Source organism: Furipterus horrens, unplaced genomic scaffold (genome assembly GCF_987537825.1).
Source record: "Furipterus horrens unplaced genomic scaffold, mFurHor1.1.pri manual_scaffold_13, whole genome shotgun sequence".
Taxonomy (NCBI): Eukaryota; Metazoa; Chordata; class Mammalia; order Chiroptera; family Furipteridae; genus Furipterus; species Furipterus horrens.
Window position 1 is genome coordinate 15,023,790 of NW_028327183.1, and position 23,661 is coordinate 15,047,450.

The 23,661-nt window shown below is 45.4% G+C and overlaps 3 protein-coding genes across 4 annotated transcripts in view; 2 read left to right on the forward strand and 1 right to left on the reverse strand.

Annotated features, from left to right (window-relative positions):
• The window catches only part of SLC7A6 (solute carrier family 7 member 6), a 31,237-nt gene extending 22,914 nt beyond the window's left edge, over positions 1 to 8,323 (forward strand). The window contains exons 4-10 of the mRNA XM_090261404.1: positions 933 to 1,077; positions 1,735 to 1,858; positions 2,072 to 2,175; positions 5,015 to 5,111; positions 7,032 to 7,181; positions 7,292 to 7,475; positions 8,013 to 8,323. Of these exons, the coding sequence (XP_090117530.1) occupies positions 933 to 1,077; positions 1,735 to 1,858; positions 2,072 to 2,175; positions 5,015 to 5,111; positions 7,032 to 7,181; positions 7,292 to 7,475; positions 8,013 to 8,107 (899 nt within the window). The 3' untranslated portion in view covers positions 8,108 to 8,323. The remainder of the gene's footprint in view (positions 1 to 932; positions 1,078 to 1,734; positions 1,859 to 2,071; positions 2,176 to 5,014; positions 5,112 to 7,031; positions 7,182 to 7,291; positions 7,476 to 8,012) is intronic.
• Positions 8,324 to 11,355: 3,032 nt separating this feature from the next.
• Positions 11,356 to 17,379, reverse strand: SLC7A6OS (solute carrier family 7 member 6 opposite strand). Its single transcript, XM_090261406.1, has 5 exons — positions 17,152 to 17,379; positions 16,752 to 17,027; positions 14,042 to 14,245; positions 12,979 to 13,099; positions 11,356 to 12,110 (listed from the first exon to the last, which is right to left on the reverse strand). Exons 1-5 carry the CDS (start codon positions 17,344 to 17,346, stop codon positions 11,980 to 11,982), a joined length of 927 nt encoding a protein of 308 aa, XP_090117532.1. The 5' UTR covers positions 17,347 to 17,379; the 3' UTR covers positions 11,356 to 11,979.
• A 56-nt stretch (positions 17,380 to 17,435) lies between these two features.
• The window catches only part of PRMT7 (protein arginine methyltransferase 7), a 38,017-nt gene continuing 31,791 nt past the window's right edge, over positions 17,436 to 23,661 (forward strand). The window contains exons 1-2 of one of the 2 annotated variants that reach the window (XM_090261403.1): positions 17,436 to 17,547; positions 19,957 to 20,118. In XM_090261403.1, the coding sequence (XP_090117529.1) occupies positions 20,024 to 20,118 (95 nt within the window). In that variant the 5' untranslated portion in view covers positions 17,436 to 17,547; positions 19,957 to 20,023. The remainder of the gene's footprint in view (positions 17,548 to 19,956; positions 20,119 to 23,661) is intronic. The other variant, XM_090261402.1, reaches the window with a different exon arrangement.

Here is a 23,661-nt window from a genome sequence, read left to right on the forward strand (position 1 = left end):
TGTAGTGACTGACACACCTGGAACATGGCATTTCTGTTTTCCCTTCTCTTGCTGCACACCCCGCCCTTTTTGCCACATTGAGGGATGGGTCTAGGCTTCCTGCAGGGGGTGACAGCAGGCTTCCTTAGAAGTCTGGGTCTTGTTAAACCTGCAGTGTGTCCAGAAAGTCTCTCTCCTGGGTGCCACTTCCTGGGCTTTCAAGTCCTTCATCTCTGGAGGACTCTAAGGAGAATGACAAGTGCTTAGGCTGGTTCTTCAAGGGTGAAGGTGACCCAGATCTACCCCAGGCCCAGTGAGAAATAAGACCCCAGTTCCTACATAGCCTGTGATTTCTCGCCCCAACCAGCCACGGCCGCCGAAAGTAGAGCAGCAGAATTCTCTCCATGAGACTGAGGAGCCTGTTTGACTAAATGGTGCCGTGGTCTGGGACAAGAGAGGTAGTTTCACAGGGAGGTCTGATTGTTAGTGAAAAATGACTCCTTTGTGATAAACAGGGTGCCTTCTAAAAATAGGAGGAAGAGTTGTGGCCTACTGTGAGGTCACTCCCAGGAACTGGAAATTCACTAGGGCTTTGGAACAGGCGTCATATCCGAGGCAGATAGGAGTGCCCTTCTTTATCTGAAATTGTCTAGTTTTCCTAAAGGAGTATGAGCTTTCCTAAGGCAGTGGGGGGGTGGGGGGGTGATAAAGTATAGGGAACTGGTCATTGTCATTCTTTTGGTATTAAATTATGTTTTTTTTCCTCCCCCCTTTCCTCTTGCTTTTCCCTTCTTTTCTTGACCCTCCTCCTTTCTCCTTTTTTCCATCTTCCCTTCTTCCTTCTTACCCTCTCCCCCATCTGTCCCTTCTCCTTATACCTTCCATCTCTCCTCCCCGCTTCTCCTTCTTTCTCTTCTTCCTCTCTGAACCCCCACTGACCTTTGCTCCGACAGGACACTCTGAGCACTTTCAGGACGCCTTTGAGGGTTCCTCCTGGGACATGGGAAAACTCTCTCTCGCCCTCTACTCTGCCCTCTTCTCTTACTCAGGTTGGGATACCCTTAATTTTGTAACAGAAGAAATCAAAAACCCAGAAAGGTAAAGGTGGGCTCACCCTCTCACTCCCCAGCTCTCACTCCCCAACGTGGCTGGGACTCCTGCTGGCAGAGGGCAAGCTCTCCCTCTTCCCTCCGCTTGTCCGTCCATCTTTCATCCCTCCCTACTCCTGCTCCAGATCGGAGGGATTAAGGATTACGGGTTAGGATGGGAAAGAGGGACAGCAGGAAAGCCTCTGGCTCCTCGCCCCCATGTGCCTACTGGAGGACACCAGGGTCCTTCCTCCAGGAGATGTCCTTCAGTGGGCAGCAGCAGACCCAGCAGGGGCTAAGGTGCTAGGACCTTGCTCTGTGGTACTGATACTGAGGCCTGGGGAGCCAGAAGTTTATTCTGGGCAGCCAGGGCCTCAGCCTGGCCTCTAGTCCCTAGAGGACATTTGCTCCTTCTTCGATGGGGGGGGAGGTCTAGTGTGGCGTGCATCAAATATTGATCATGAGCTACCTTCACTTCATCTCTCTCTCTCTCTCTCTCACACACACACCTACACACACACAGACACACACACAAGCCCAGGGGCATGGGATACATACCCATCCTAGGCCACATGAGGAAGAAGTGCCTCAAAGATCCAGAGGCCAAGGAACTGTGACCTCAAGGAGAGGTTGGTTCTAGGTAGTCCTGTCTCACCTGTCCTGACAGAAATTTGCCCCTGGCCATTGGGATTTCTCTGCCAGTTGTGACGGTCATCTATATTCTGACCAACGTGGCCTATTACACAGTGCTGAACATTTCAGATGTCCTTGACAGCGATGCTGTGGCTGTGGTGAGTGTCTTGGGATCCCCATTTGCTCATCATTTTATAATAATGAGTGGCCCAGTCTTTCTGCAGCCACTCCAGCTCTGAAGGGCAAAGTAATAAGTATAGGCCAGAGGGTGGGCTGCTCAGCAGTGACTGTGTTTGACCTAACAGCATTGGTGCAGGAGGCTTATGAAACCCTGTCCTATGCTGAGTGCACCTTCTTTGTTCTGTCCCCAGACATTTGCTGACCGGACCTTTGGTGTAATGAGCTGGATCATTCCCATTGCTGTTGCCCTGTCCTGCTTTGGGGGCCTCAATGCATCTATCTTTGCTTCATCAAGGTAGTGTGCCTCTGCTTCACTGCTAATAGACTCCATTATTCTTTGAGGCTTTAGGTGAGCCCATAAGAGCTCTTCTTTTTTAAGATTTTATTTATTTTTAGAGAGAGGGGAAGGGAGTGAGAAAGAGAGGGAGAGAAACATTGATGTGTGAGAGAACCATTGATCAGATGCCTCTTGCACACCCCCAGCCAGGGACCTGGCCTGCAACCCAGGCATGTACCGTGACTGGGAATTAAACTGGTGACCATTAGGTCTGTGGGATAATGCCCAACCCACTGAGCTATACCAGTCAAGTCCATAAGAGCTCTTCTTTTCACTTCACCCTCTCTTAGAAATACAAGGGTGTGTGTGTATACACACATCTATGTGCATGCCTGTGCTTGCCTTTGTGCAGATGTTTGTGTGTCAGTTTCCATCTGAGGCAAGGACAGAAGGACAGATTGATAGGAGGTAGAAAGAAGGAACTTAATAGCTTGGAGTAGGAACCCTGTTGGGGACCAGATTCTAGGCTTTGTGGGTTATGGTACAAGTCCAGGATTATCAAGCACTTGCTGTGTACCAGTTCTTGGTACAGGATGATTCTGTCCCTCACTTTACAGAAAGCACTGAGGCCAAGAGGTAGGCCCTTGTTCTCTCTGTGCAGAGATTGTGCTTCCTGTTGTTTCAGAGAAAGGAGCAGTCCGCCTTGCCGGGCTGATTCTTCTACCTGGTGTCAAGGTTGCACACTTCCCTTTCAGCACTCTGCTTCATCAGTTGGCCTTTCTCTTGGGTGGGTGTTCGCTTGGAGCCATCTGTGCACGAGCTTCTTTCATCTCCACTTACAGAAGCCACAAAATAGCTTTTTCTCATCTCCCCTCTTCCTTACTGGATATATTTCTTGAGGGAAAAGTTTACTTTCAGGTGTCATTCATTTTTCTATCCATTACACTTTGGCTTCTGTTACCTAAAAAATGTTCTTATTAAGGGTAGTTCTTATTCTACTGGACCCATGAAGCAAGTGTTACTGACAACCCTTTACAGTACTTGTGAAATGATTCCTGTGGCTTCTGTGACTCTGGTAGCTGAGAAGGCTTTGTTCCTGATTTCTCTTCCACTCACCCTGTAAGTGTTGCTATCTCCAAGGCCAGGAGTGTAATAGGCATTCAGTAAATACATGCCACATGAACAGATAGGAGGATAAGAGGAAGTTTTGTCCTAGTCATTCTTCTCACTAGTTTTGACACCCCAGTCCATGTATCTGGGGCCTCCCCGGGGCAACCAGAGTAACAGAAAAGTCAAGTCCTTGTAAAAGAATATGGTGTCATCTTCTGTCACCTCAACCTGCTCTGGCCAAGGCTGCACCTGACGCAGCTCTTCACAAGCTGTCCCACCCAAAGATGGTGCTTCCCATAGCCTCATCCTTATTGATGCTAAAGACATCCCAACTGGCTTTGCCAGTTGTCCCCAAATATTTAGGTCGTAAGTGCCTTATAACCTTCCTCAGCTGTCCCGTGGCATGGACCGGGTGGGGTTTAGGAGGACTCAGGAGAGTAAGAGCCTGGACGTGCACATAAAGGGAACTTCAGTGCTGACGGGTAATGCACAGTTGTTTCTGCCTGTTCCCTTCTTCCGTTCTTCTTTACTACCCATGCAGCTCTCTTTGGCTTTGTACTAGACACCTTTCCTCACCTACACATTATTCCCACCCGGCATCCCCTCTATCACATTTCTTCCCTGCCTAGTACAAGCGATGAACTTCATCAGCCAACTCCAACATCTTGCCTTATGCCAGCTTTCTAGGTGATATCATCAACTCCTGTGGCTCCCCCTGGATAACCCACAAGTATCCCAAACTTAATATGCACCCCACATGTGCTTTGTGTCCAGTTGTGATTTTGTGGACTGTCAGCCCTCCTTGCTTCTTGGTTTTATTTATCCTTGGCGTCCACCCTCCTCTCCCAGTGGGTGCATGTGCCCTTACTTCAGAGCCACAGCTGGCTGTTACGCTTGTTCAGATCCCACAGTATGCAAGTTCTTCCCAGCATACTCTTCACACACCTCATCCGGGGACTACAAGCGTTCTAGCACCACCAGCCTTCAAAGAGCCCACACTGTTGCGCCTTCAGGCCTCTTTAGCCTTTGCCCATGCTGTTTCCCCACTCACCCAGCTCACCTTCTGGCAAAGTGCTGCTCTTCTTCCAGCCCAGATGTGGGTCATCTCTTGCAAAGCTCTCTGTTCCCCCAGCCCACCCTCCAGCCTGGTGAGTGCTGCGCACTCCGTGATGACGCGGGCTGCCCTGGGTGGTGTTCACTTCTCTGCTGCTCTGTTTCCCAGTCACTAGGGCTCCTTAGGTGCAGAGAGGAAGCCTGGGTTGTTTCTTTGAGCTCCAGACTTACTCTGGCCTGTCACATGTCAAGAGCTCTGAGAAGATACATGAGAACACAACAGAAGTCTGGCTGCTTTTCTTTAAAAAGCTGTTTGTTGTGTTAAGTATGAAATTGGGATGGCAGGGTGAAGGTACCTCTGGTGGGATGGATTGGGGTGCCAGTAGGTGATGGCAGGGTAAGCCACCCATTAATAGTGGGGTATCTGTGATTAAGAGAAGTGGGGTGTCTGTGGGTGATGGTGGTGTCTGGGGCTATCGGTGGGTAACAGTGGGGTAGCGCATTTATGGATAATGGTGAGGTGCCCCTGGCTGAAGAGGGTGGAGGAATCTGTGGGTAAAGGGGGTAGGTTGGACTGGACATGTACAGAGAACATGGAATGCTCCTGAGAGACTGCCCCCTGCTTTTTTCTGGGGCTCTGAGCCTAGTTTGTCTGAGTAAAAGGATCCTGCTGACACATTTCTTGTCCCTCCAGGTTGTTCTTCGTGGGCTCCCGTGAGGGCCACCTCCCAGACCTTCTGTCCATGATCCACATTGAGCGTTTCACGCCCATCCCTGCTTTATTGTTCAATGTAAGGTCTACTGGAGGATTGTGGGGACAGGGTGTATTTCTGTACTCTCCTGCTGACTTTGTGAGAAGACTGTTGGGTGGGAGGTATACTAGCTTTCCTGAGCTTCTGAGTGTTTCTTCTTTCTAAAATTACTTTAAAATATAAAAGTAAAATATATTAGAGAAGACAAATTCTATAAAAGAATATAAAAATGAACTTATAAGACATCTATATTTTCTTACATGTCAGTGACTTCTTCTTCAAGCTCCTCCTTTGAAAAAATATTATTCAATATATTTAGAAAAGAAGCCAGACCAGTTATACACCAGCTACCCCAGGGGCCTTTATTCATCTGATAGACGTCATAGAATCATACATAGTAGATGGCAGTGAAGTGTTTTGTTCCAACAAAATTAGTGAATTATGAAACTATTCTGACAGATGGCAAGTCCTGAAGAAGGACCACCATTTTCTTTAAAAAAAAATTATTTATTTTTAGAGAGAGGGGAAGGGAAGGAGAAAGGGAGAGAAACATCAACTGGTTGCTTCTCACATGCTCCCAACTGGGAACCTGGCCCACAACCAGGCAACTGGTGACCTTTTGATTCGCAGGCCAGCGCTCAATCCACTGAGCCACACCAGCCAGGGCAGGACCACCATTTTCTAATTTGCACTAAGATGTTATATAAATAAAAGCTAATAGGGACCCTGAGAAAAAAAGACCTTACTTCAGGATTTGAAAAACAGTTCATTTTTCTTGTTATTAGGCCTTATATGATTTCATTAAGTTTAAATTTTGGATTCATCTGGAATTTATATTTTGACATATGGACTGAGGTGGGGATTCTCTTAATTTTTTCTTAAATGACTATCCAACTATGCCAATATAATTTATTAAATAATCCACTTTTCCAGTTCAAATTTTTACAATATAAAAATAATAAGTAATTTTTAAGGTGCTTTATATATGCCAGGTATAATGATATGCCTCTTCAATGTTTCATCATCTCAACTAATCCCCCCTGTCAGCACTAAGCTTCATTATTTAGCTTTACTGTATACTGACTATCTGAAAACAAAGAGGCTACTTCTTTAGTTTATTTCCCTCTGGAATTTTCCTGGGAATTTTCTTATTTATTTGCCTTAATAAACTTTGGTATCATTTTGTCAAAATAACAAAAAAAATTAATCTTAATATTTTGACTGCGATGGCATTGCATTTATAACTTTTGGGGAGACCTGACAGTATCTTTTAAATTAATCACCTCCTACCGTACTTTTCTCCCCTCAATACAAGGTCCCCTTACTTCCCCCAGAATGGACCCTTTTTGTTTTAAATCCTTTGTTGATAATCTGGGGTGCAAAGATAGGTGTTGGGAACTCCATATTCTTGAAGTTTAAGCAAATCTGACCTTGTCCCAGGACTATAGTCCTGACTTCTGTCTTCCAGAGTTCTTTTGTTCCAGAGGGCAAATTCTGGAGTATGGATCCATTTTGCTAATCTCCATTTCTAAGGTGCCAGGACAAGAGATGGTCCTGGAGGCATTTGCCCATTTGTATGCCAGGTAGTTAGGACCCGTGTGTAAAGGCCTGGAGGGCACCTTGTGATTCATGTTGAGGTTGGTGGTTGAAATGGGGAGGGCCTCACTGTCTGCCATCAGAAGGGATAAGGAGTCTGACTTGTTACTGGAGTGTTTGCAAAAAGAAGGGAGGCACTGAGTGGAGGAAGGGCCCCCCCAACAGAAGAGGGAGAGATGCCACCTTGAAGGTTAAGGTGGAGAGTGGACCTTTCTGATGCCAAGGGGTCACTGAAGAGAACTGGAGGTAATCTGGGGAAGCTAAATCAGCAGTTAGCAGATCAGGTGCTGACTGCTGGATGGTGGAGTCTCGTGGGGTCCGTTTGTGACATTGCCCTCTCCTGCTCCCTCTCTCCCCCTCCAGTGCACCATGACACTCATCTACCTCATCGTGGAGGATGTTTTCCTGCTCATCAACTACTTCAGCTTCAGCTACTGGTTCTTTGTGGGCCTGTCTGTTGCTGGACAGCTCTACCTTCGCTGGAAGGAGCCCAAGAGGCCCCGGCCTCTCAAGGTCAGTGGTCCTGGGCAGACTAGGAAGGATGGGCCCTCTCCCCAAGGTGTCTTCTTCCCAAAACCCTGTTCCCCCATCCCACTTTAATGTTTCACCTCCTTCCATTTCAGCTGAGCCTGTTCTTTCCCATCGTGTTCTGCATATGCTCCTTGTTTCTGGTGATTGTGCCTCTTTTTGGTGACACCATCAATTCCCTCATTGGCATTGGGATTGCCCTCTCTGGAGTCCCTGTCTATTTCCTGGGTATTTACCTGCCAGAGTCCCGGAGGCCACTCTTTGTTCGGAATATCCTGGGTGAGCTTCTTTACCTATCACTCACTGGCCGGGGGGTGGGTCGGTGTGTGTGTGTGTGTGTGTGTGTGTGTGTGTGTGTCCGTGTGTGTGTGTGTGTGTGTGTGTGTGGCCGGGGTGTGTGTGTGTGTGTGTGTGTGTGTGTGTGTGTGTGTACACACACACACAGATGGATGGAGAGGTGGGGTGGGAGGAGTGGCTACCAGCTTCCTCCATACTAGTGAAGTGCTGGAGGCCTTGAGACATGGCTGCCCCATTTGACTTTTTCCTTTTGTATCTTGATATGATTACTAGTTCCATCTTTAGGGTCCTATTTTGGGGTTAAAACACTACTTCCAGAAAGTGCAATCTGTGTGGAAAGATGAGGAATCGTGCATGGCCAGGGGGTGTTGAGGCTTGTTGGGGATGAGGCAAAGCCTGGCACAGGCTACTCAAGGGAGAAGTCGGGGGAGCCTCAGATGTGCTTTAATCAGCCTGGTGCTGTTTAGATTGGAGTTGTAGCTGAATGTGTTTGCTGAATTCTCTTCTTTCTTCATGTAGCTGCTGTCACCAGTGTCACCCAGCAAATTTGCTTTTGCGTCCTGACTGAGCTAGATGTAGCTGAAGAGGGAAAGGCTGAGCGGAAAACTGACTAGAAGCCAGAGGTGAAGTCCCCTGAGGCGCTGTGGCCACAGCCACCAAAGTCCAGATGACAAGACTGTGTGGCCCCAGCCCTCCTGAACTGAAGGAGCCTGTTGACCCACACTGTGTAAGGGGGCTCGGGTGGTCACTCTCATTGGTAAGCTATGGGAAGACTCTGAGTCTGAGGCCAGCCTGAAGGTGGGGACTGCAGAGCGGGGTGGTGGTGGTGGTGGTGGAGCCTGGGTACGGGCTGTTGGGTTTTGTTCCAGGTGGGTGATGCAGCCCATACAGACTCTTGCTAAGTTGCACTGGGGGAAGAAGAGTGCTGGCTAGGTTAATAGGTGTAGCTGGTGGTTTTCTGAGCTTGGTATCTGTTTGAATCAGGAGTCTCTACAAAGGGGCTGTTTCTATGGGAAGTTTTCCTCTCACTAGGTCCAGGCACCTGACTTTAGAGGCCTAAAAGCTACCATTTCTTCCTTTGGTTCAAAATCCTTCCCTGGGGAGAAGACTGTATCCAAAGTACCAAAGCTGAGTCCCTCTGTCTTTAAGAGGTGTCTCTACGAGGTGGTGGGTCAGACCGGCTGCAGATTTTGCTTGGTTTTAGCACAATCTTCTGTTAAGTCTTACCTACAAAAGTTAATTCTAAAGATATTTTTTATTCATGTACTGTTACACTTTAGTATAGATGGGTCACATGTTACAAGCACCTGGCTCTAGTTCAGCAAGAATACGTGAAGCAATTCATGAGTCAGAAATCTGGCAATACTGCTATTTTGAAGGATAATACTGTTTTACTTGAGACCTTGTCTTTGTTCCAGTTGATAAAAGTAAATCTCAGGGTCTCTGGTACGAACTTTAAGAGGACAGAAACTTATAGATTTCAGGTGGATCACCTGGATTCTTTTAACTGCTAATGTCTCATGGACCCAAGCCACCAAATAGCTTGTTCCCCTCTGTAAAGGTCGGTGTGAGGGTCTGCTGTGCAGACCCATGCAAGCCCACCTTGGTGCTAGAGGTGGTTGTTTCCTTTTTCTGAAAACCTCAGACCAGGCTGCATCCTCTTCTGTTCCCAACACCAGGCTTTGTTTACACTGAGCTGCCTTGGTGTGGATCAGCAGGATAGTGCACTCCTCTCCCACCCGCCTCCTGGTGCGAGGTCTGGTGGGGGCTTGTCTCAGGAAGACCTTGAACTGTAGTTGTGGGGACTTCTATTTTTTTTCCTGTGGAGATCGTGAAGACTGGAAAAAAAAGCTGCTTCAACCTCAGTCTGGCTCCTCAGCACAGTGCATGACCGGAAACAACTAATTCTGGTACTCAGGCTGCTCTCTGGCATCCAGGTCAGGCCAGAGCAGGTTGGCCTAATGGATGCTCCTTCATATCAGCATGGCTGCACTGGATTGTACAGCTGTCCTGTGATGTCTTCAGACTGTCATCCTGGGCCCCGACGAACCTGCTGGTTGGCATGCCCTGTGGGCTTGTCCTTAGGTTTTGGAATTGTTCAAGGGAAAAGACAAGAACTACGAGGCAATCTTCCTCTCTGACCATCTTTCTTCGCCATACTGGCCCATCTCAAAGGGGATAGGTCATCCTTGCTCAATAAAGACAACTTAGGGGAGCATGCTCAGTTACTGTTGGTTTGGGGCAAGCATCTGTGAGAACATAGGGGTACACTCCTACTATCATGGGTAGGGGATTTGCACAGCCGATTCCTGTCTGACAACAGGGAGTGCTGTGCAAAGGGTAACTCGCCTGGTCTATATGAACACTTCTGTCTGAGCCAAGCTGGCATCTGTTCCAGGGGTCCTCCAGAGCTAATCTTTTAAGCACAATGCACTTGAGGATCCCTGAGCCAGGCTTTAGCTTTCTCCACTCAAGTGCATGACCAGCTAATCCCAGGAACTTGCTGCTTCCCAGTGGCTCTCGGGGGAAACAAGGGCCTCACACCCCAGGTGCCCTGATACTTGCTTAGTGAGCCATGTCACCCTCCTCTCATTACTGGATGGTGACTGCATTCTTCCCATCTGTGCTGGATATAGACTTTTCCCAGGAACTGTCCTGTGGGAGGGGAGCTAGAGACTTCCTCCACTCAAGCTTCATGGTGGAATTAATTTCCATGAAGTTTTTGTTCATCAACCTCAGTCCTCCTGGTGTGCTAATCCCTTCTGCAGTGGGTACAGTTTGTGAAGTTGTCAGCTGTTTAATGTTGGCAAATCTTAATGAGTACATAAATAGCAGTGAGCACATTATAATGGTACAGAGTGGTTTTTAATCCTTCGTTTCTGCGCCTACAGGAGACTAAGATGACTAATACTGGACATTTAAATTGCTGCCTCTTACTTGCAACACTGAATTGTACTTTTGTGGATAGTTAGCGTGGGAAACCAATAGCCTGTTGATTTTATAGCTGCAATAGTAGAGCCTGAGAACACATACACATAAAATTTAATCATTTGGGCAGTCTTAACTCCATGTAGATAGGAACTAATGTAGATAAGACTTGAAAAATAAACATAAGAGTGAAAGAATGGGTGAAGGCAGGATGGAATAGTAGAGATGCTTATGAAACGTTAGAAGAGGTGGGAAGTTTAAATTAAAAAATTTCAAAAATAAATAAAAGAAGTGGGAAGACATATCCCTGTGTAATTCCCTTCCCACGTGACAGTGAGTCTGTGTCACAGGGCAAGAGGGCACATCTTGAATAGAAGGTTCTGTGTATTAATTGCCCTAGACCTGCACTATCCAGTAGCTACCAGCCACAAGTAGCTAAATAAAATCAAAAATTTTAATTCCTCAGTTGCACTATTCACATTAAAAGTGCTCAGCCACATATGGCTAGTGGATACTATTGCACAGTGCATATATAGAACATATTTATCTTTGTAGAAAGTTTCACTGGATAATGTTACATTAGAGGATTAAATGCCAACTCAGAGTTAAGGCATCTGTGGTTGGGAAGGGGTAGGGATAGAGAATTTGCTTACAAGATATACAAGTTCTGGTAAAAAAAAAAAAACAAAAAAACAATTGGTCCTGTTTGTAGTTTTGTGAGTGCTATAAATAGTTAAATATTTCTCAATGGAAAGCTAAGTATAGGATGTGCTGTCCTCTCCTTAATTGGCCATAAGTCCTTAGTGTCTAAGGTCAATTCTGGAACTTCCATCTTGCTAATATCCCACTTTTGGTGGGGTGCGGGAGAGGAAGCACAATGGGAAACCACCTAATACATTCAGATTTAAAGGGTTTTGAAGGAATTACACACTCCCATATTTAAAGTGTTTTTACTAAATACACAATATCACATTCACACATCCTCTGTTCCTTGGCATCACTGCTAAGGACAGAGAGCAATCTTTACAACCATTATCATAGGAAGCAGGGAGACAGACAACTATAACTAAAACCCCTCACATCTCAGGCAGACTCTACGTCCTTTCCTAATGGCCATTACCTTCCAGTCTGTGCTGCTACAAGGGACCTACTGTAGTCCTAGATTTCCTCTCTCAAAAGAAACAGGCTTTTATGGGAGGCAAGTGGCCTGGCATGGTATGGGAAAGCTGAACCTTAGTTCTGATAAAACAGGAGCTTCTCCTTCACGCAGTAGCTTCAGCATAGGAGAACAGTGGGAAAATACCTCAGCCGGGAAGCTTCGTTTTTGTGGCTTTTTTTGGTCCCCTAGACTCTAGGGTCACTTGATTGAGGCAAAGAGGACCTACTATTAGTGGAAAGACCCTCTCCTCCAGCACAGATTTTCAGTGGTAGGATATGGTGCTGATGGACATGCTTTTTCCCCCATGTGTTTCGCTAGGAAACCCATCAACAGGCAGCTGACACTGCAGTCAAGAGTCCTCAAGGGCCTGTGTAGAACCTCATGGAGATCACAGGATCCTCAGTCCGAATCCAGGTCATGGGGGCTGTCATAGCCAAACTCCTTCTGCACATCCAAAGGGTATCTGCTCCACACCTTTGGTCTGCTGTTGCCTCTTTCCTCTTCACTGAGGCTGTTGTATTCATCAGAGCCTAGAATGAGATAATAGGCACAGACTCCAACTGCATGATTTTTTTAGGTGACTGTGAGAGCCCCTTCCCTGCTCAAAAGGTTTTTATTTTTTTGTTGTTCACCATTTAAAAATATATGTTCAGCCCTAGCTGGTGTGGCTCAGTGGATTGAGCATTGGCCTGCAAATTGAAAGGCTGCGGGTTCAATTCCCAGTCAGGGCACATGCCTGGGTTGCAGGCCAGGTCCCCAGTTGGGGGCGTGCGAGAGGTAACGGATCAGTGTTTCTCTCCCTCTCTCCCTCCCTTCCCCTCTCTCTAAAAACAAATAAATAAATAAAATTTTAAATCCTTGAGAAAAAAAAACTTGTTCTATAAAGAGAATTTAGAACAAATAAAAAAAACTTGCCCCTTTTAAAAGGCACTTTCCCCATAGAATATTACATAACTTGATTATTTATCCTCCATTAACAGACTCAAAGAAATTCTTTTTGTTGGCACTAAGAACCTGTACAATACTTTCTTAGATCGAAGCAGGGAAAGGGATACTGAACCAGATGTTTCACTTAATCTCAGTCACTGAAGTTGGGGCACTATTCTCATTTTCTGGAGAGAAAGTGAGGCTCAATGAAGTGAAGCAACTTGCCCAAGACCCACTGCTACGCAATGACAGAACTAAGGATTTGAGCCCACACCTGACAGACATTACACCTCTAATAACCCCCTGGAAACACTGGTCCCTGGGTTTCTCCTAGCTCCAAGAGCTTGTGATTGAGCTACTGGAGCCTAACGGTGAAGAAGAAAAGCCAGTTCGGATGGACCTGTCACAGTTGTGCTCATGCCTCAGTTTGGGTCCCAGTGGTCCCTCCATCCAGGGTTGCCAGCCACCTACCTCTGGAATCTTCATCTCCGTCACTGCTCTCCTCATCTGGGTACTCATTGCGCCAGTTGTTCTCACTGTTCTCATCATCTTCATCTTCATAAATGTCCTCCGGTTCTTGGTCATCATTCACCTGCACGTCTCAACACAAACATGAGTGTAAGTCAAAACATCTAAGGTTATGCTCTTAGCAAACCAAACCGGAGCAACAACATTTAAGTGTGCTATGTGGAAAAGAGGCGGCCTTGGATTAGTTTGTCTCTGCTGCACAAGAGGCTATGCTTAGTCACAAGAGGGAGATACTGGCCCTACTCCACTCCCAAGTCAAGCTCCAGGCACCACACTCCTGGTGGGATAGATTGAACTTCACCAAAAAGGAATGTCCCAGGGTGCGGAGAGACAGCTCTAAGCAGGTGGTGGCAGTGATGTTCAAACTGCTGCAGGGCAGCTAGCTGGGAGAGGATTAGATGCATTGTGGGTGATGCCAAAGATCAAAAGCAAAACCCAAGTGTGAGGGGGCAGGAAGGCAAAAGGAGGGGCTACGCAAGGTCCAAGGTGGGTGCCTGACTCAGATTATGGTTATAGTATAGGTGAGGAATAAAGTGCTTTTCTCATAAGAATATAACAGGTACCACCTTATCTTCTCTCATTAATTGTTTTAGAATTTAAGAATTGTCAGGAAGTTAGCTTTCTTAATCCAAGATTTCCCCCCTTATATGACACAATTAAAAAATTCCTATTAAAATTTCTGGTTTTATCTTGTCTGTATTTTATTATAAGCTGCCATACTTTTTTTCCCTCCAGAGTGTGGGTAGGTATAAACAATAAAGATGGTATCACAAACCTTGTAAAAGATTCATTAGCAGCAAAAATTATAAATGTAGATTCTCCCAAAATTACCTGTGTTAAACTCAGGTTCCTAGAAGGCATTCAGAATAAATTTTTCCTTTTCAGCAAGAACAAGAAGAACTAAGAACAATGTTGATCAGGATTTGATAATCCAGGGAGGGAAAGTACACTGACTAGAGGATTGCTCAGGCTGCCTTGTGCCCCTCGTCCTCTTGGGTTTCCTTACCAGCTCCCATTCCTGGTCGTAGGGCTGCACAGAGAGGATATTCTCAATCCACCCTGGAGTGGCTGTCTCCAGGTAGTAAATGTCATATACATAGTCATCCTTCTGTTCCTCTTGGTGCCCAGCACCTGGTACATCCTCAGATACAGTCAGCCGCTCCCGGATCAACTCTACAGAATTGCAGAGGATCACATCTGGGTCAGATGCCTGGTACAGAAAATAGCAGATAACATGGATGAGATAAAATATGGATGTTCAAAGAGAAGGAACCTAAGGGTTGGGGGAAGAAACCCTCCCTAGAGTTCTATATGTTAAGAGTCAATAATCTTATCCAGGACCTACTAGTTTCTTAATTAGCTCTAAGATTAGAAAACCAAGTATCTCTAAAAAAGTAATGTGTAGTCAGAGAGACTCCTACTCTTTTGTGCTCGGCTGATGTAAGATAGCATGTGTGAAGACTACTGGCCTAAGGAGAGGGGAGGGCCACCAGAGCTGTTGAGTCTACCCCTGGGTCTTCCTGAGCTCCTTTGGTATGATGGTCTCCCCTTGAGGATCTGCAGGCCCACAAAAGCACTGCTATAGCTGACCTCCAAATGGGTCTGCATTTTGTGTGGCCTCCTATAGTGACCTAAGAGCTATTCCTGGGCTTTGATGACTACGACCAGCCATCACCCACCACTTCACTTACCCACACTGACATCCTGCTTTTAATCACAACCAGGAATGGATTCCCCTATAATCTCTTTCCTGCCAGAAATAGCTCAAGATGGACTGCCCCAGAATGGAACTAGCCCAGGTTAAGATGTACTCTGGGGGCAATAGGCTGCATTATCCAGGGTAGCATAGGTCAGTTTGGAAACCAAAGGGACATGCTGCAAATGACCCCTCTCAACAGGTTCATCACAGGAGGCTGTGCAGCTCAAACCAGACTGAATCATCAGCTACCAGTCAGATACTTTTAAAAAGTAAACCAATGTTCAATGGAATCAAATCAAATAGCTCAGTTTTATAAGAAAAACTAATAAACTGAAGGATGTGAACACAAATTTTCCCAACAATGGCAATACAAACTATAAACACATCAAAAATGGTTGCAGAGTAATTATTTTAAAAACACGAATTTAAGGTGAACACAGACGAGGTTTTATGCCCAGTAAGACTACCCGGAGAAAGGTTGATAGCACTGCTGGCAAGGCTGTGATTAAAACAGTACGTGACTCTAGTGCTTAAAATTGATGGCAGTGTTTTGGAAAACAGCATGGCTTTACATATCAGGAATTCCAGAAATAGCTTTGGGCCTATTTTTAAACCATTTAAATTTATTTTTCTTGTTTGGACTCTAAAGCCATCCAGAATGCTAAAGAAATACAAAATTAGTGATAGCATTTCTAGTATAATGAGTTTTTCCTTAAATTGACAACATTTAAGTTTTAAGCAAATAAAGTGCTACTTAAAAGGAAATATGAAAAAGTGAGAAGTCTTGGTTCATTTTTATCTAGTAATCTCACCCCCAGGATTTACCCTAGGGAAATAATTCAACGGAACAGACAGTTGTGGTATTAACAAAAGCTACTGTTGGTTTAAACACATTTAATCCTCACAAAAACCCTATGAGGTAGGTACTTTTATCTCCATTTTCAAATGCAGGAAAACTGACTACACAACTGCCTGGACCTTTAAATTAATAACCACGAAGACTGGCAAGATGGGAAAGTACTTATATATATGTTTAATGGTAGAAAATGCTATATATAGTATAACTGAAATACAGGTAAACATACACAGACTAGACTTAAAAATAATTTATGAAAATATGTTTATTGTAGGAAATGTGAAAAAATGTAACAAATATGGCTGCATAATCTGCTGGACAGAGGACTGAGGACTTGTGAGTCAGAGCCAGAGCTTTCCTTTAAAATAGCTTTGAGGTTGGTCAAGAATCTGCCCCAAAAGTGACATCTCTAGTTCCTTTTGACTTTGGAGCAACGAAGAATTAATTCCCTAAATCTGCCTCAGACTTGATATGTAACCCAAGACTAGTCCTTTAACCTCCCTTTGATGCGTTTTCTCATCTGCTCTATCTTTACCTTGCTCAACATCCTCCAGTAATGCCCTATCTCAGGATGAAGAGGCAATGGGTCCTTAGAAGTCCCTACAGGGTCTGGTAGTTATCCTTCCCCCAAATTCCTTATTACTATTCTCCCTCAGTTCACCGGGCTCCAGGCACACTGACCTTGAAAACATCAGACAAACTTGGCTTCAGAGCCTTTGTGCTTGCAGGCCATCAGCCTGGAACGCCCCTCCCCAAGATACTCACAATGCCCTACAATTCACCTGCCTCAAGTCTTCACTCAAATATTTCTTTTCAGTGAGACCTCTGAAATGTAACCACTCTTTCCTGATTCCCCTGCCCCCCTTTCAGCCTACACCACTATCTGACACTGAATGTACTTGTTTTTCTCCTCTATATGAATGTTAGGTCCTCACTGTTTTAGCCACAGAACCTAAGGACAATGTCTGGCACATAGTGGGTGCTCAGTAAAGACTTGTGAAATGGATAACTTAATCTGTAAAAACGAGACTAACCAGCTGGAGGGATCATCTACTGATAAAAGGCGAAGCGGTGTACATCTTACTGTGTGCTGACTTAGCGACCAGATTCCGAGCACTACCTGTCCGAAGCAGCCCAGCTCTCTTTCGGGCGTGTACTCACTTTGCCGGAGACGGCGGCAGCGGTCTCTGGGTCTCCTTCTTCGTGGACCAGATCCAACAGCTGGAAGCCTGCGTCGTCGGTTTTGGGGCTTCCCCGCAAGGCCTCGGACTCTCGGCCGTCCAAGGGAATTACCAAGGATCGACGGTTAGAGACCACCCTGTAGCGGCCCTCCTGCCGAATCTCCCGAACCGACGAGCGGAGGCCGCGGCGGATACGCTGCTGGCTGCCCTGGGACGGGTGCAGAGCCGCCCGCAAAAGCGGCTGGACAGGCTCCTCCTAGAGGGCAGTAGGAGACGAGAGCCGGCGTTAAGAAAGGGGTTCGTGTAGGGGTCAGGAATACACTTGTATCCTGGCTGCGCCCTAAGATTCCCTTCACTCCGTCTCCATCCCCGCCCAATACCTGAGAGCGCACGGTGGCCACCAACTGGAAGACATTATTCTCTGCTTCTTTCTCCAGACCCTCGGGAGGCGTCTTTTGGGCCCCTGACTCGACTGCGTCCCTCCGGAGGCGTTTACAAGCAAGAACAAGAGCCTCGGCGGGTTCCGCGCTGCGTTTCCGCTTCACGCGAAGTACAGCTGTCCTGCCGGCCTCCATAGTGGCTGTCGCGGAGCACTGTGGGAATGCGTGGAGCGGGATGGGAGAGCCTCTAAGTTCCGCTTCCGGGCCCCGCCCCCAGCACGCTCTGCGGACGTAGGAAGGTCCCGCCCCCTCATGCAGACAGCGACAATGTGGCATTGGCGGCGATAGTGAACGCCGCAGTACCTACGGACGGTGGTGAGGCGCTGGTCATGTTGGGTAGGTGGGATCACTTTTGGAGTCCCGGAATGCAGCCAGCCTCCTGTGCTCAGCTCCAGGGCTCCGGCGGCAGGGCCTGGCGTGGGCGTCCTCGGATGCTGGGGGACGCTACTCTGCGGAACCCTCGCGGACCTTTCGAGAGTCCACATGAGGCATCTCGGGCCGGCGGTAGATCGGGGTTCCAGGAGGCCCTGGCTCTGCAGTCCTCTCTGGTGATTGCCACTTGCTGGGCCCATGGCTGGTGCACCTCCGCGGTGAACTGGTTCACAGGACGTACCTGGAGTCTCCCCTCGGCGACAGAGCTTGGCATGGTGGTTTCCATTCCCTCCTTGTGAATGACCACAGGAGTTGACAGCTCTTGGAGAATGAAGGGGGGGGGGGTCATACTATCTCCTGAATCTGGGCGCGGTCCCCTTTTGGGAGAGGACAAGTCATAATCATAGATGAAGAGATTTATCCATAGAAGATGCATAGTGCCTCACCCAGAGAGGTCGTAGGACATGCAACAAAAAGGGAATTCCACAGGATGAGGGTTTCTAGACCCTCCACAAGATAGACCCCACCAACATGTTTGACTCCGTGTTCAGTTTAACTTGAACTAAACTGCTCTGTACACTGTGCATGACAGTCTAAGCCTTTCTAATGTAAAGCGCCCTCTCCCCACACCCACCTAAAGCCTACCCATCTTCTAAGCCTTCCCTGGACATTCATTGAGATGTGGTCTCATCTTTCTACTGCAGCATTTGTTGGACACAGTTTTCTAAAGCACATTACAGATTCTGGTAGTTCTACATAGTCTGCCTTTTTAAAAGAAATAGCATATGAGATGTACAGAGCTAATTTTAGCAATGGTTTTCAAACTAGGTTGTAAACCATTGGTGAGATATAAACTCAGTTTGGTTGGTCATGGTCAATTAAAAAGTAAAATTAAAATAAGATAAAGTATATGAGAGCCTTACCCATAGGAAGGCCAAATAGACACTGAACTTTTAAGTCATTTGTGCGTGTGTGCATGTTGTGTCTCACTGTAAAATATATTTCTTTCTGGGGTTGCCGGAAAGATTGAGAGTGCTAGATTGGAGAGTAGATATGCTGGGATTTTAGAAGTAGAATTTTACTGAAAGACAGATTGACTACTTTGAAGCAGGCGCCAGTGACTGCTGAGTCTTTTCAGAAAAGAGGGTTTCCCATCCTCTTGTATAAGAATCAGTGTTTACTTAGTCTAGATAATTTCAAAAAAAAAAAAAAAAATTTCAGTAACTCTGGCCAGTAAAGTCTCTCAGGAATATTTAGGGGGCCTCCTCCGCAAAAAAATGATCAAGTTTCCTGAAGATGGATCAGTATTGAACAAGAAATGAAGGGGAGTGTGGAACACTTTCTGTTTTCTCAATGGTAAGAGGGAGGGCTTAGGGAGACGCTATTCCTGCCCGAGAGGTGCCTTCAGGCTTTGTTTGAGCTGTGGTGTTCCTCTGTCTCTCAGAAATAGATCTCTGGGGGAAAAGGCCAGGAAAGACATTTTATCTGTCTGGTGATACTGTTTATCTGAAGCAGAAACTTTATAGAGGAAAGGTTTTTGGACATTGCTTTTAAAATTAAATACTGAGTAGATAAGAAGTAATGATAAAAAACAGTAAGGCATAAAGAATGACAGTACCACGAACACCTGTAATCCCACCACCCAGTTTCAGAAAAAGAATAATATCATTACTTTTGAAGTCCCCAGTGTGGCTCTCCTTGATCCCATCCTTTTTCCTTTCTTCTTAGAGATTACCACTGTCCTATTTCCTGCTGTGTATTTTTGTATACTGCCTGAAGAATATATTGTTCCATTTTGCATAATTACAAATTTTATGTAGATGTTACCTTATTATATATACTCTGTGATTTGCTTTCCCCCCACCCCCCCACATCATATTCCTGGGATTATCCATGTTTGTATATAGCTGTGATGTACTTATTTAGATGAAGATTTTCCGAATTTGTTTGAATTGCTCTATTTTTTGTATTTTTTCTTAAACTAAGTGTTTAGTATCTTAGGTAGTATTGGTGGCACTCCTTTATCACCATCCCAATCTCTTTTTTCTGTCCTACTAGCTCTTTCCTCTGCTTTATTCCCTTTTTCACCTGCCTTTATTTGAGTCTATGCACAGATGTACCTTTGAAATTCATTTGATCCTATTGCAATCACTGAGCACTGCTGGTTTCCACATAGCTTTATGAAAGTATGTATTATAGTTTTTGATGTTATATGTGGAATATAAAACCAAGTACCTTGCTGGAAAAATGAAAATACTGATTAACAAGTATTTATAGTGGCTTTGACATTTTAATTTCTTGATTTCTTTTTTTTTCTTTTCTTGTCTTTTAATATTTTTTTCTCTACATTCTTGGCCATTATGATGTCATTAGGTTTCTGACCATCTGACCTGTCCACAAGAAGCTGGCAAGTGATAAAACTGAGGAGCTGATTGGCATCATGAAGGTCTTCTGTGGGCGGGCCAATCCAACCACGGGATCTGTGGAGTGGCTGGAGGAAGATGAGAATTATGATTACCACCAAGAGATTGCTAGGTAACAGGATTTAATCACAGTTGGCTACAGCTGGGTGGGGCACTTGATCTCAAAGCAGGTGCCTTGGAATCCAATCTGATTGTGTAATAAGATGTCACACAGTGCTTCTGGGTAGGTGTTGGTCACGAGCAGGTGGGCTTTGTGAGAGTTAGGCTGAGTCATGCCTGTGTAAGGAGTCAGAGGATCTGTATAGTGGAACAGACAAGTAATAGTAGTAGAGTTTATGAAAGTTAATCATTTACTTGTGTCACTTAAATGGTGACACATTTCTCATATGGTTAAATTCTCTTAAAAAATTGAAAAGTGCTTTTTTTTTTCTTTGAAGGGATGTTTAAGAATTCGTGAGTTACCTTTATTTAGCAATTATTAAGTGCATACAACATACCAGCACTGTGCTAGGGCTGTGAATAACGAAATGAGAAGAAAAGGTTTCTATCCTTAAGGAACGGGCAGTTTTGTGAAAGAGAGAGAGACATATCAAAAAATTAAAAATTACAGCACAGTGAGATAAAGGCGAGTGGAAGTGGGCTCAAGAGGTCATGCCAGCAGCAAGAACCAGTTGGGCTGGGGTCGTTGATATCTAAATGGAGAGAAATTGCTTTCTCAGCAGCAGGAATTACATGTAAGTTTCCATTTGAGCTTGTCTGGGGAGTGACTGGCAGTTCAGTGTGCTGGAGGGTGGTTTCAAAAGTAGGGCTGTGGTGAGAGGGGATGCTGAAAAGGTAGGCGGAGGTCAGATTGTAAAGGTTGGTGGCAAAATATAGGAAGAAGAACGTGAGTATGCGTTTGGGCTCTGCTGCTTAACTCTGACATTGGCCAAGAGACTTAATTTCTTCGAGCCTAAGTGTAATAATCGTCGTCGTCGGCAGCCGTCCGTCTCGAGAGACGATGGTGTAGCTTCTTAAGAGTCTATCTGCACCGCCGAGAATGGTTGTGCAGTCCAACTCGGGAGTGACACGGTATCTGTCTCCTCCCATGTTGAATCGACATCTTGCGATGACGCTGGAGTGTCCTCTCCAGTGAAGCTGAAGCTACAGAGCCTGGGCAGGGTGATATGGAGGGTCTGCTGTTGCCCATGCAGCAGACCCCCCCTCTCTTCGCAGCTGAAGGGTCCAAGGGAAAGACGGAGTCGATACAGCTTGGCTTCAGGTGCGCCGCAGGAGTTGCCGGTGTTGACTACAACGTCAAACCGCCTTAGGGACTCTGGCTCCGGATTTTCTGTCGGGGTTTACTCCCTTAGCTTTCCCCTGAAGAGGTATGCCGCAAGGCAGCGGAGGTTTTTTGGAGTCAGAGTTTTCCTTCTCTGATGTGCCCTGACTGGAAGATCGAACCAGCGACACTTAGCTCGCAGGCCAACGCTCGATCCACTGAGCCAAACCAGCCAGGGGCAGGATCAGTATTACAGTCAACAGATTAAATAAGTGCCTGTGTGGTATGACTTGAAAGTTAGAAATGGCTCTTTATGTGAAATAAATAAACAACAACTGATATATGCATATTTCCTGAATACCTATATTGTTCATTTTTTTAGATCAACATCTTAAGATGCTTTGCAATGTTATCTGCTCAGGAAGGGAACGATATCTATCCAACATGCGCTAGGTGTCAGGTAACTGTGCCAAGGGTTCTCTGGTGATCCTTGAGCACATCAGAGTTTGAGAACCTCTGCCTTAGTGGATGTCTCCATACTCTCTGCTTCAGCCACCTTGCCTTGTAAATGACCCAAACCCAATCTGTTCTCATTCCTGAATTTACACCAGCAATTTTACACCAGTATACCATGTGGCACACTGGTGTGCCACAAGGATTTTTAAAATATGCAATACCTGACTCTTTAGTCAGGGGTCTGACCTCTTCCCTTTTTGGTAGTCAAATTAAAAAAAAAAATGACAAGAGCCAACACAACAAGAGCCATTCAGTGTAAATGAATCAAAATTATACTTACATTTTGTCAGATGAGCAAAAATAGGTTTTGGTGTGCCACACGATTTTCCTAAGTATGTATACCATGAGATGAAAAAGGCTGAAGATCACTGATCTAACCAGCAGCCTCAAAATTTAAAAAAGTTTTTCAATCCAAACCAGACTACCTCTGACTGCTTTATTCTAGTCAGCATTAGCGCTGTCTCTCTATCACTTGGGTTGGAAAACACAGTCACCCTGAATGCACCCTTCGACTTGAGAGAACCAATTAAGTCTTGTCGATTCTGCCTTTGGAATGCTCCTGCAACAGCCTTCCTCTGCTTTCCCCTACTGTGGTTTCATCTTTGTTCAAGAGCTCATCCCAACACCTTTGTTCCCCACCCTGCCCACCACCAGCACCACTGGGGCTGGGACGGGCTCTTGTCTGGCCTCCCAGTCTCTTTTTATCTTTGCCCCTCTCCACAACACTACAGCTCCGATCACACCATTGCTCTGAAGGTAGTGTAATAATATATACCTCAATATATAACATTGGGTTGGCTGAAAAGTTCATTTGATTTTTTTTTCCCTGTAAGATGGTTCTAGTAGCGCTTACTTGTCTTTAGCTTCATTTGAAACAATTTTGTTAGTTTGTATTGTGACAGCTGTCATACCAGCATGCATTTAAAAGCTTATCAAAATTGGTAAATTTTTGTGTAGCCATTTTAATATTGAAGATGGAAGAAAATAAGCAGAATTTTTGGCATATTCTGGTTTATTATTTCAATGAAGGTTAAAACGCAATTGAAACACAAAAGAAAATTTATGCAGGTATGGTGAAGATTCTATGGCTGATGGAACATGTTCAAAGTGGTTTGCAGCCCTGGCTGGTGTGGCTCGGTGGATTGAGCATTGGCCTGTGAACCAAAGGATCACTTGTTCGATTCCCAGTCAGGGCATGTGTCTGGATTGTGGGCCAGGTCCCCCTTTGAGGACCAGTTGATGTTTCTCTCCCTCTCTTTCTCCCTCCTTCTCCTCTTTCTAAAAAAAATAAGTAAAATCTTTTAAAAAAATCTTTAAAAAAAAACAAGTGGTTTGTGAAATTCCATGCTGGAGATTTCTCACTGGATGATGCTCCACAGTGGGGTAGATCAGTTGAAGTTGATAGCAATCAAATCGAGACATTAATTGAGAACAATCAACATTATACCATGTGGGAGATAGCCAACATACTCAAAATATCCAAATCAATAAAGTTATTGGTGAAAATGAAAAATATGTCTTTTATTTTATGGAAAAACTAAATAGACTTTTTGGCCAACCCAACAATAACATATGTTTCAATGTAATATACATCTCATCCTAATACCCTTATTTTAGGGTAGTTTGATGATTGAATGAAATACAATATCCAGTACAGAATAAGGGCTCAAAAATACTGTGTTCTAAATATTATAGATAATATTTTTTGAGTGATTGGGATGTTCAACAGAAGAGAAAAGGATTAGTTTGCATTTTGGAACATTCACTGAGAGCAGTGTGGAAAGTGGGTTGGAGGGAGCAGACTCTCTGGGTGGATATTGCAACCCCAAAGTAAAGACAGTGGAGAGGGAGAGAGGAGGAGACAGCTTTGGGGGAGCT

Coding starts and splice junctions, on each gene's coding strand:
- SLC7A6OS (XM_090261406.1), bottom strand. CDS start 17,346: ATGGAGGCCGGCAGGACAGCTGTACTTCGCGTGAAGCGGAAACGCAGC. Junction 17,028..17,151: donor TGGCCACCGTGCGCTCTCAG/GTATTGGGCGGG, acceptor ACTGCCCTCTAG/GAGGAGCCTGTCCAGCCGCT. Junction 14,246..16,751: donor CTGCCGCCGTCTCCGGCAAA/GTGAGTACACGC, acceptor TTTCTGTACCAG/GCATCTGACCCAGATGTGAT.